Consider the following 12,712-nt stretch of genomic DNA (forward strand, 5'->3'; position numbering starts at 1 on the left):
CACATGCTGTAGATTTAGTGCTCAGTGCAAAATTCAGAAATACAGTTGCATTACGAGGGTACTGGTCATGGGTGGGTCTAACCCATTAGTGGATTTAGAATTGAATGGACTATAGAGAGGTGGTCAGCCGTAGAAAGTGGGGCCTGATGCCAGGCGGTGGTGGCGCACGCCTTTAATCCCAGCACTCGGGAGGCAGAGCCAGGTGGATCTCTGTGAGTTCGAGGCCAGCCTGGGCTACCAAGTGAGTTCCAGGAAAGGCGCAAAGCTACACAGAGAAACCCTGTCTCGAAAAACCAAAAAAAAAAAAAAAAAAAAAAAAAGAAAGAAAGAAAGAAAAAAAAAAGAAAGTGGGGCCTGATTGGGGAAAAAATGGTTTTCAGGTATGTCCTTTCTGGGTATTTATCATTCCAACTTCTTGCTCTTGGCCTCCTGGCTGTCATTATGTGGCAGCGTCCTCTCCCACACTCCTGCTACCACGATTTCTGAACCATCAGGCCACTGGGATCAAGCCAGTCAACCTGACTGAACTCTAAAACTGTGTGCTTGAAATACACCCTTCCAAATGTTTATGTCAGGGATTCTGTCAAGGCCACAGGAAACTGACAGATACCGACTATAGATGTTCTATAGACTTTAAGAAAACTACAAAATGCTTACTAGAATGAGGCGTTATGTTAAGCCCTGTTAACAACTTTCTCTTTTAAGAAGCACCAGGTCTCCTCCATCCTTACCCAGCAAGCCCTTTCTCCACCAAGCCATCTCCCCAGCCTGATGCTGGCATGTAATGGCGAGGCAAGACAAGTGCCTGGAGGCTCTGTGGCCAATGCAGCTGAAATGGTGAGCTCCAGGGTCGATGAGAGACTCTACCTCAAACACAGTAAGATGGAGAGCAACATAGGAAGACACCCAATGTCAACCTCTGGCCACCACAGGTACACATCAATGCAACATGCCTGAAATACACACACACAAAGCAAACATCTCCAGCAGGATGGCAAAACAGGAGTCATTTTTTTACCCACATGCTTCCCTCTTCTTCCAGGCTGGAAAATATTCTCATAACTGTGGTGACCTGCTATTGGATGCCTGGTATGTGCTGAGGCTGAGTGCACAGTGTGTTCCTTAGCCCAAAACAGATGTGTCTGGCAATTTGCATAGAAATGGTAGTAGTCTAGATACATTGGGTTAAGGGGATGCAATATTTAAATGACCTTCACCTGTTTCTTCTTTCTTCAGTGCTGCTACCCAAAAGTTTAGAGACCCATGTGACAGACAGTGCCATTTCTACTGGTCAGTACCAATCTCTGGCAAAGGACTCCAACAGTTAGGGGCACACAGCAGGGGCTCCGAGTGTCAAGGGTAAAGCTCCACCCCTTCCTGTTCCACCATGTCACACACACCCTCATGGGGAAAGGAAAAGACACAAGCCACTGCAAAGTTACAAATTTATTGGTCTGGAAATAAATACAAACATCTCATTAAGAAACTGCCCTGGAAAGACATGTACAATGGATTCTTGTCTGCATCCAGGCACCCTGGGCTGGATCCCTGATCTTTCTATACAAGGTTGGAGGAAGCCTCCATGGTAGGAGTTGGTGGATCAACTGAGTCTTTTGCCTCTCATGCCACCTATAGGGTGTGACTACCTTCCTCTAGCAACTCCAAGGTCCTGGAACTCCCCAGGCCTTGATGACTGCCTCCCAATGGTCAGGTGTCTCTGATCTGATCACATTTCCTATAGGGGAGTCCAAGGTTAGCCACAGTGAGAATCAAAAGGCAGTAGTAGTACAGGGCGTGGGCATTAGGCTGGCATTGCTTAAAAAGGCCAGTGCTACTAACCCAGTCAGCAGGAAGGGCAGGAAGAGGGGGCAGCAGGAGACGGAAGCGAGTTCCCATGGAATATACCGATTCTGAAACCACCTTCTCAGCTCATCCCCCACCAGAGCACATGGTTCTCTCTGAAGATCCAGCAATGGTCCAGTTGGCAGACATTTATTTAGCTATCAAGTTTAGAGCCAACCCCAGATGTCAATACTGGGAGACAAGGTTTGACTCAATCACATAAGATTCCAGGTCACAGGCTGGTGTTCATGGGAATCACACCCACCAGATTCTAGCACTTGGACCCTTATATTAGTCGCCCAAGCTCATGCCTACTACATCCCCAGCCCTCCCCAGCCTAGAGACTCATCCCAGACAAGGACCACTGTCACCTGTTGAGTTCTCTGTCTCAAAGAATGCAACTACAAATCACAACTCTCTTCCCCAGGGACAAAGGTATCACCCACTCATTCACACTGTGGGATGAGAGCCAGGGACAACGGGGCAGAGCGGGAGTCTTGAACCACGGTGACACCCAATATTGGCTGGATCACTTTCTTTATAAAGCTAGGAGTTTGTTACTGGTCTCCCTTGCATGTTACAAGGGTATCAGAGAAACAGGCTGCAGGGTTTTAGCATCCAGAACTCGAAAACCAATTCCTTCAAGTAAACTGGGTGGACTTGGTTTTCCTCTGTCTGCCCTAGATCCTGCCTCTTTTTCTCCCTATCCTGTTTTTTCTTCTTAAAATAAGGCGCCCAACTTCCCTGCCTTGCTCCCCTTTCAAATTAGAAATAAGTTTGTTTCCAGGAATGAGTTTAGTGGGGGAGGAAACAGGAAGCAGAGGACTGGCAAAATGCCCGTGAACCAGGATGCTGGATCAGCCTGGGCTTGGAGCCAGGCAGTGTTACAGCTATATGTTTCTTAGTTTTGGCAGTTTGGTGTCTGAGGGTAGAGAGAGGGGCCACCAGGCCACTCGTTAGCAGAACAGAACACTGAACTGCTTCTTGCCTTTGTCCACCACCACCCACTCTGATCCCAGGTGGCAGCCTGAACAGCCCGGGTCTGCCACGGCCAGAGTTCATTCTTACAAAAGCAGCTTTAGATTAATACGCATTAGCGCAGGGTGGTAGGCAGGGGTTGGGGGCTAAGGGAGAGACCACCAGTCCAGGATGACTGATGCACAGACTGCCTAGCAGGACACTTCCATGGACTTGGGCCCGGCATTGTTCCCGGTGGCACCCGAGTTGGGGGTGATGTTGAGACGCGCATCCTCACTGGTATGGGAGCGGCTACGGGACCCCTCGCTGGTGTGAGAGCGGCTACGGGGGCCCTCACTGGTATGGGAGCGGCTGCGGGGGCCCTCCAGGGATGTGACACTGGAGCCAGAGGCTGTGCGGGACCGCATCAGGCGGGTCATGCTGGCAGAGGGCACTGGAAACACAGAAGACAGTGTGGTTAGGATACGGGAAGCCTCTACAAGTATGGGAAAATACACCTGTCTCAGTCATGACGCTGTCCTAAGAACCCAGCTGAGCATCACGTCTCTATTGCCTTCATCCTTGGGGCCATCTGCTTTCTATGCCACTCACAAAGGGGACAGGAAGGCCTAGATATGGGAAAGGCATATAATGATCACATGGTAAAAGACCTGAGCCATTATCTAGGTCTGAATTAATATGTGCTTATTAGCTGGGTAGCTGCTGGGGTGTCACTCTCAAAACTTTCCTGTTCCTGTCTGCACAATGAAGACCTTCATATGATCAGGTAACCTCCTCTGCAATATACTATCAGTAGGCAGGAGAACATGGAGGCCAGCAAGGCTAGTCTCTGCACATCCCAGGGAGGACACAAGGTCTTACCACATGGTTCCTGCGGAGATGTTAGCAGTCTGCCTGCCTTCTGAAATCCTGCTAGCTCCCAAACCCTAACAAGACCCACACTGCCCATGCCACAGCAGGTGACTGACAGAATTGGATAGAACATAATGACCCTCACACTATCTCGGGTTGCAGTATTTCCCCCAAATTCATGCCCACTTGAAACCTCAGAATACGACCTTGTTCGGAACACTTAATTTAGAGATCTTTAGTTAAGATGAGGTCATTCTGGATTAGGCTGATTCCTAGTCCAAAAGCTGTCTCCACAATAAGAAAACAAGAGAGGGCCAGGTCCGTATGGATGGAGGAGACTGGCAGGAGGCAGCCACAAGCCACAGAAGGCCTCTGGTTGATATAGCCAGCAGAGTCCAGCAGGCAAGAAAAAGTCTTGCAAAGTGAGCCCAGCCCAGCCCACATCTTGATCTCAGACCTGCAGCCTCCGAATTTGTGGGGGAAATGCATTCCTGATATTTAAGTGTCCTATCTGGGGGAATCTCTAGGGGCACTCATTGGGGTGACTAGTGCCACACCCTAATGAAACAGTGCCCTAGAGCAGACACCCAAAATTGGATTAGTCCTCGATCAGTGGAATTCCCTCCTTAAAGAATCAGTGTTGTTATTATTACTTCTGGTTCTCTCTCTCTCTCTCTCTCTCTCTCTCTCTCTCTCTCTCTCTCTCTCTCTCTCTCTCTCCTTTTTTTGTTTTATTTTGTTTTTGAGTAAAGCTCTGTTTAGCCCAGGCTGGCCTCCAACTCTCTATGTGGCTGAGATGACCTTGAACTCACTCGTGATCCTTCTGCATCCCAAATGCTGAGATTACAGGGGTGTGCCACCACATAACAAACAGCCTATTTTTAATTCAGAAAGAATCGGGGTCAGTGCACATCTGTGGCTCATATGTTTTTCACCCCGAGTCTCTATTTCTCCACCCAAATCCGTGAGTCCTGATGACCTCACCCGGAAATGACAACTTCCCAGGACACCAGACACACAATGGACTAGTCCTGTGAGCCCAGCATCACAGGCAGGCACTCTGTGAACAGGAACCTCCTCCTCCTTTGGCAAAGCCTTTGGGTCTGTGGCTCTTCCCATTGTCTCTCCAAGGGAAGAGATTCCTATTATCTTCCATGGGAAGCTTTGTCAGACTGAACTGAGGGACAGGGGTGAGGCAAATTTTGGGAACAACCAAGGCCTAGCTTTCACTTCTTTTCCTCCCAGAACACACAACAAATGGGCTGTGATCCATACCCCACAAAGAAAACCAGACTGCCCAGCTCTTTTCCCCCCTTTCTACCAGGGAAAGCATGCTGGATGGAGGGGCGTCCACAGGCAAATGTGTTCCATTGGTGAAGGACAGCTGGAGATGCAGACCTTTTCTGAGGCACTCACATCAGGCTGCCTCACTCCGTCTTGCTGGGAAGCAAGTGTGGGTGAAGGCCCATGGGGAAACAGTAGGGCTTCACCAAATAGGCCCATCCGTTTCTAAATGAGTGGGTGGTACAGGGGAGAAAGCGTGAGCTTCGGCTTTTCCAGCTAAGAAGGATGTGTGGACGGGTAACTCTGAGCGCTAGGCAGGAAGAACTGAGCGGACCGCTTTGACACATAACCAATGTGTCAGTCAACCAGTGCCAACCAAGGCTGCTGCCCAGCCAAGCCTGGGAGTCCTGGTCACAGCTTGGTATTTGGCATTTCTGAAAAAAAGGGGCTGCATGAGTGACCAACTCCCTCTAAGCTTGATGCAGGAAGAAAGAAGTCCCTGAAGCAGGATGCTCTGCCCTTCAGTTCCCTGACTTAATGATCTAGCAAAGAAGCATTATGCCTTTGGTCTCAGGCACTCTGGTCTCCCTCTTACATGCCACTCTGGCTTCATCAGCCTTCCATAGATCACTACTCTGTGGCCTGCTTACCCCCTCCCTTGTAAGATTATTGTGATGGCCAAAGGAGAGAGAGAGAGAAAAAAAAAAAAGACTTACTAATCTTTCCTATCCACCTTTGCCACAAATCTGTTCTCTTGAGCAAGCATGTAATCAAAATTAGGGGCATTCCTTGTTCAGCTCTTGGTCACTGTTTTTTTTTTTTGTGGGGGGAGGGGGGCATTTAAAGGGATAGTTCTAGCCTAGTATAGTGGCTCCTGCCCTGTAATCCTAGCACTTGGGAAACTGAAGCAGGAAGATTATTACGAATTCAAGACCAGCCTGACCAATAGGGATATTCTGCCTCACTCCTGCCCCAAATAATCTTTAAATGTGTCTCATGTAAAGCTAAACAAATGTCAGCTCTTCTGTTCACACAGACATCTCATTTAACAGACTGGATACACGATGAGGTCTTCTGGGACCGGACCGCACTGCTCAGACGCCATCACCATCTTAGTTTGTGTCCACAGGCTGTGTGATGTGTGCCGCCAAACTGGTTACTGACTCCTTCCCCATTCAGCCATGCATGCTTGTGAGGACTCCTTTCTCAGACTTGCCCAGTGCTTAAGCGCTAAAGGCAACCAAGATGACAGATTCCCCTCCCTCACTGGCTGTGATATTACCACCCCCACACCTGCCTAGTGCCCAAAGTGTCATACTCACTGTAGCCCATGCCCTGCACAAAGTACTTGAAGGCCTCAGCAAGCTTGGCGGGCTGTAGGAGAGAGAGAGAATATGAGGTCAATGGCTGGAGGTCCAGACCACCATGGGCCACCTGTAGCTGAAAGCTAGAGCTCTCTGTCCAAAATGAAGCCACCACACGTGGACAGAAAGAACATAGAAGCCAAGGAAAAACCAAAGGGATGGCTACGGGGACCAGAATCAGCTTTGGCCAGGAACAAACATCTCCAACCTACCTCATGGCTAAAAGAACATCATGGATAAGTTACAGGACTTTCTGAGTCAATGTCCTCAACTGCATATAGAGTCAAATCATACTCTGTGCTCAAAGCCCAGTGTCATGAACCTGCTAGGGACTCTGCAGAACTCCAGGAAACCCAACACCAGTCTGACAAGGCAAGTGTTCCTAGGTGTACACGACATAGATGAGCAGATTGGGTGGTAACTGCCTACCCAAAGACCAGAGCTAGTAAGTGAGGGTCATGTGGATGAACCAGTTCCTCCATGCCAGGAACTCTGTGCTTGAGGTGCTTCACAACAGGTTGATGGTAAGATGGTTGGGTGAGTAGAAAGGACAGTCAATGATGGGAAAGTATCAGTGGAAAGAAGAAAGGGTAGAAAGAATGGAGGGAGGATGGAGGATGGAGAAATGAAGGGGAGGATGGAGGGGTAGAGAGACAGAGGGAAGGGCAAAGGGAGAGAGATGGAGGGAGGGAGGAAGGGAAGGAAGTATGAAAGGGGGAGGGATGGAGAAATGGAAGGAAGGAGGGATGAGGTGATGGAGGAAGGGAGAGGTGGAAGAGAGAGATGAGGAGATGGCAGGAAGGAGGGAAGAGATAATAGGAAGGAAAGAGGGGTGTGGAGGTGGAGGGAAGGACAGAGGGAGTCCGGAAGGAACGTGGAGAAGGAAGCAGAGAAGGACAGGCTAGAAGAAAGGAAGAGGCACAAAATGTCAGATTGTTCATTGATGGATGGATGAAAATGGGATTGATGGGTAGAGAAAGGAAGGGGAGAAAGATGGATGGGAGAAGAAAAGGAAGAAAGGAAGGAAGGAAGGAAGGAAGGGAGGAAGGGAGGGAGGGAGGGAGGGAGGATAGAAGAAAGATCAAGGGAATGGATGGCTAGACGGGTGGATGGCTATTATGACTAGCTGGGTTAACTAGGCTGTCTCTAGATAAATGAACAGTCAGTGCCAGGGCCACCTCCAGAGCCACTGTTTCCTCTGCAGGACTCATTCAACCTAACTGGGGGCCAAGGAGGTGGCACCAAGGACACATCTGTTGTCATCCCTTGATCCGAGCTCAGGAAGCCACTACCCAGTGGAGCTCAGGAAACCACTGCCCAGTGGAGCTCAGGAAACCACTGCCCAGTGGCTCACTCTCCTCCCAGACAGAGACCATGAGTCCCCACCCTGCACCTTCACCAACTCCTGCCACTCCTCAGCAAGGAGGCAAAGAGCCTGGGTGACATTTAGCTATGCAAAAGTTGCCCCCTGGAATCTTGGGAGACTCCAAACAATGGCAAAGCAAGGCATGACTGTCCTGCAGAGAGAAAGGACTTCCGTTCAGGATGGACCAATTCTGAATGAGAAGAGAGGGCCAACTGAGCACCCCTGGCCACTGTTACCATAGGCAACATTTCCTTCTCTCCAGCCTCGGTTTCCCCTTAGGCTGCTGAGCTGAAATGCCAGCTCCTCCAGCCTCTGAGAGCTACAGCAAAGGTGTAATCTCAACAGCCATGAGAAAGTCTTTTGCAGACACCCCGCCCTGGAAGGGACAGTGGGTGGGGTTACAGGGGAATCAGGCTTGAGGCTCAGTTCCCACCAGTGTTTAAACAGTGTCAGTCCAGGCCCAGGCTGGATTTGCCCTGGCTGCAAACAGATAAAGAGAGCAGGGGGCAAGCAGGCCAAGGACTGGAGGAAGATGAGCAAACAAGGTAGACAGATGGAGGAATACAGGTTCCCACACACCTGGACACATGTGCACATAGGCATGTGAATTTACATGTGTGCACACACAGGCACACATATACAACTCTCATGTGCACATGCATGCATACGTGCATGCATATATATTATATATATATTATATATATGATGTACACACATACATATGCATATAAAACACATTTACATGTTTTGGCTGTTCCTCTGTTCTGGACTTGAGCTCCCAGTGGCCCCCGGCTAAGGCAGGACAACCAAGATTCTGATCCCATGGCCAAGCCAGGTCCATCTGGCAAATCTCTTAAGCCTGCTGACCTCAGGGTCACCCAATCCCCAAAAGCTGCTAGATGGGGATCTAGTGAATCCACAATATTTGTAAAGCACATTTTATGAAGAATGTATGCAGAAGCTACCACTGGAGGCCACACAGAGGGAGTAGGAAAAGGGGGCTCTCGGGCCACGAAGGCACACGTACCCCACCAGTGGGAGGTGACAGGTGTTGAGAGAGAAAGCCACAGTTTCACTCACCTGAGAGATCTGTGGGAGGCCGCCACAGTCTGCCATCTAGAAGGGAAGGAGGCTGGTTAGCATCAAACACCTAGGCCAGAGCTGCAGTGATCTGTGCTCTGTGAGACTGACCCCAGGATCACCCACCCGACACTGCTCTGGGTGGGTTGATTGTGGCTGGGTGATGCTGTTGACTGTAGCCCCTTATCCTCCTTGGCAACTACTCCTCAAAGCTTACACACAGCAACAGGCCCCACAGACCACTCCATTTAACCCCTGAAAACATACAGGGCTCAACTGTGCCGTTTTGGAAGCCAGGGTGGCTTATGGAACTTTCAAGATCCCAGCCTCCAGAGTATACCCAGTGGGGAGATCCTCAGGATGAGCCTGAGCCTGTGACACAACCCAGACACAGCTGCCACACACAGGTGCCTTTGGGTGTGCCAACAGCCCTGACTGCAGACTGTGGAGTTTCTGCAGACCTCTAACCCAGCACCAGGTAGCAACCACACTGAACTCAGGAGACATTGCTGGAGGAGGCTTCTCTGGCCTCCCAGTTTCTCACTGCACAGGGTTGTGGTGTAGCCCTCTGGTGCAGACAGCCTTGCCCCATCCTAGGAAAAGGAGACTCTTGTCCTGTGCTCCCAGTCTATCTTCCCCCAGCTGCATGGACGGAAGTGTGTAGAGCCCTGCAGTCTAGTCCCCAGGATGGACCACTTCGCTTTGCAGCCTCTGATCGGCTCCAAGCTTGCTTGCTTCCTTAACTAACTATCTCCATGTTTCTCTTCCTTCCTCCCTTTCAGAGACAGGGTCTCAAAGTATGGTCTGGCCTAGCCTAGAACAGGCTGTGCAGCCTAAGAGAGCCTCAAACTTGAGATTCTCCTGCCTCTGCCTCTGGAGTGCTGGGATTACAGGGTTATGCATGACACCCAACTCCATATCCTTGTTTTTAATGACTCTAACAACAGTTCTATGTGTCAACAAGCTTAGCTCAGTTCCAAATACATGTGGGGCCCCTAAGTCATGCCAGCTGCAGTCTCCACTGTTGCTCATACCTTGAGCAGGGTGGTCTTCGTGGGGTCCAACTTGGAGTTGCATTCCACCTGAACAAGGGGAAAGACTAGGTAAGTATTTGACTCACAGCCAAAGTCGAGAGTGTTCTGTTCTCCCCTCTACTCTGCCCCACCATCTGAAACACCAGCGTTGCTTCAGCCACGAAGAAAGAAGGTGGGCTTTGGGTTGTTAAACACTTGTGGGTTTGCAGCCTGCCCCTGCCATGACTAGCGCTGTGACCTGGAGACGAGTCAGGGTACATCCAGCTCTGTGGCACACTGTAGAGGCAGAGCGAGGCAGTCTGGTCTCTGAGTAACAGTCTCATGTCACACATCTCCCCAGGTGTGGGGATGCCAGAAAGCAGGCACCCTCTCCATGCCTCCCTAGTACTGAAGGTGAGAATTAGAGGGTAAACTGAGGGAGAAAGCTTTGCCTGATTCGTCTGCCAGCCTCGATCTTCTGCTAAGTGGAAAGGCCCAGCTGCTGCTGAGACTGAGGGAGAATGCTTAGCCATGACACCTAGCCTTGAGCCTGCCATGGAGATGAGGTGCCCACGGACAGCAGGGGGGCAGGGGAAGCAGACGGCCAGGCAGTCGGGACTGGTGGTCACAGTGAGAAGCTGGCCTGAGCTCTGCCCCAAGGCTGGTGTGGCATTTAAACAGTGTCCTTGCATTGGGAGGGGAACGCAGGGGGGACTCATACAGGTGAGCACCTGTGGCCTGCTGAACTGATACATACCACAGCGTCCACGGCAGGGGAGTTGTCCCCAACCACCAGCAGAGCAGGGCACCTGCACAGGACAGGGAAAGAGGAGTCATCCCAGGATCCTTTTCCAGGGTCTTACACAGACTCTGGGCTGCAGCAGGAGTCTAAAAGGCTTTAAGCACCCTTTGCACTTCTATGGCCCTATACTAGCATCCTCTGCTTTGACCTTTGAATAGGATGGGCTAGCAGTTACTTATACCTCCGTGTAAAATTTCAGCCCAGTGATTCCTGTATCTTAATGCTTTCATTCCAAAGCACCCTCTGCCTGGGGAAAAAGGAGCAAGGGTTTTTCAGGAGTTAAGATGGACAAAAAAAAAATGGCTGGCATAAATTAGAAAGAAAATGACATATGCCACGTTCACAAGCATCCAATAGCACACGGAGAACCATAGCAAGACACCATCACTGCCAGTGGAAGGTGTTAGCCACAATCGTTGACTACTAGATACACAGGATGCTCTCATGTCAGGTCCTGTATCTTTCACCTCTAGGCTTTGGGAAGCACAGCCTAACTCGGCCATGGGTGTCGAACATGCTTAACGAAGGTGGTGGCCAGCCTCCTGATTCGAAAGTTCCAGTTATGACCACACACTCCCTGACCCAGTGGGACTCCAGCTACACAAGGAGAAGTTCAAGTCAGATCCCTTGGGTAAGACGTAGACAGCCGTCTCTACCAAAGTGTTCGGCCCTAAGGTGGCATTTCTCACACCCAGCAGACGCCCGCACCAGCAGCCCTGCGTGAAGCATGGCAGCCTGGCAACACAGGGGAAGGAAGCCACTCACTGCAGGGTGACGGTGTGGGTTCCAGGCATTGGCCGCTCAATCTCCAGGTCCCGTCGGCTGCAGGCAACATGCATATGGTTAGCATTGGCAGATCTGCCCCAGAAGCCACTTCCACCATGCTTTGGAGATCCCACCATAGACCATTCTAGAAACACCCATAGATCATCTTTATGAGGTCACTTAGCTCTCAAGACCCCATGGCCACATAGTGTCCATAGAAGTGGTTCAGAGCCGACAGGTCTCATCTGTTTCTAGCAAAACCTTCCTCATTTGGCCTAAAATTTATTATCAGTATTAATATTATTTCTACAGGAAAACAAATCAGGTCCTCACTAGAGGTCCCTGCCCCACCGGCTAGAGGCCCCACCCATCATTGCAAAAACTTCAGAATGGACTCCCAGCACCCCTCCACTCCTAACTTAAACCTGCCCCCAGCAGCTCTGAAGCTTCAACACTTTTAGAGGCCATCTCTAAAACTCGAACCTGCTCTCCATGTGTTCCAAAGTCTGCACTGGCGTCCCGCTCTGCTAGCAGAGGTCCAGTGTGGACCCCGGTCCCTGCATGTGAACACCTGGCCTCCCTGCCCTCTGAAGCTCTGAGACCTTCAGACCAAAGCTAGCACTGCAGGATTCAAATCACACTGCGCCACTTCCTAGCTGTGTGACCCTGGGAAAGGAGACTAAACCTTTCCGTGCTTTTGTCTCAGGAACAGCCCCTTTCCATCGGCCGCTGGGCGGGGACCAGATCACTCCTGGGATTCCCACTGTCCAGCCAGGAGCCCATCTTCCTTTTCTTGGTACCCATTTGCATCTATCTTCAGACAGCTGTGAGAATGCCACAGGTTCCCTGCACCAAGATCCTGACAGGATTGTGGAGAGGGCACCAAAGTCCATCAGAGATGCTAAGTTCATTACAAATGCAGACTCACTTCCAGACGTTAAGTTAAGGCACTGTCCTAGGTTACATGTGTGCAAGGCTCACTCCTGGTCCCTATGCTGGGAGTGTAGCAGAGGTGCCTCTGCAGGCTGAGGAGTGCATGGTCCAGAGCCTTGACTGATGCTAGTGACCCTGTGTAATCCCCTCCCCAGGAAAGCTCCGAACAAGCACCTCATCCATTATCCTCAGCTGGACAGACTCTCTCTTCCCAGCAGCCTCCAGGGTTCTGCATTCCCACAGTGTTTTGCTCCGTTGCCCAGGTCTACCCACAGCCACTTTTACTCTGAGTCAGCTAAGGGCACATGCCTCAACTCTCCACCCCGATGGCTCAGCTGCATCCCTCTCATCTGGTCCCGCAGTCCGGATAGAAGCATCAGGCAGATCCTGGCAGAGCTCACTCAGTGCCATTGTCCTCTAACCTACTAAGCTG

At 50.6% G+C, this 12,712-nt stretch overlaps 1 protein-coding gene across 1 annotated transcript in view; it reads right to left on the reverse strand.

The window, feature by feature from the left end:
• Positions 1–1,431: 1,431 nt before the first annotated feature.
• Ndrg1 (N-myc downstream regulated 1) overlaps positions 1,432–12,712 on the reverse strand; it is a 47,903-nt gene continuing 36,622 nt past the window's right edge. The window contains exons 11-16 of the mRNA XM_052747933.1: positions 11,347–11,403; positions 10,537–10,588; positions 9,801–9,848; positions 8,767–8,802; positions 6,279–6,330; positions 1,432–3,253 (exon numbers count right to left, since the gene is read on the reverse strand). Of these exons, the coding sequence (XP_052603893.1) occupies positions 3,012–3,253; positions 6,279–6,330; positions 8,767–8,802; positions 9,801–9,848; positions 10,537–10,588; positions 11,347–11,403 (487 nt within the window). The 3' untranslated portion in view covers positions 1,432–3,011. The remainder of the gene's footprint in view (positions 3,254–6,278; positions 6,331–8,766; positions 8,803–9,800; positions 9,849–10,536; positions 10,589–11,346; positions 11,404–12,712) is intronic.

The sequence above is a fragment of the Peromyscus californicus genome, unplaced genomic scaffold (genome assembly GCF_007827085.1).
Source record: "Peromyscus californicus insignis strain IS unplaced genomic scaffold, ASM782708v3 Scaffold_20__1_contigs__length_68692818, whole genome shotgun sequence".
Classification (NCBI taxonomy): domain Eukaryota; kingdom Metazoa; phylum Chordata; class Mammalia; order Rodentia; family Cricetidae; genus Peromyscus; species Peromyscus californicus.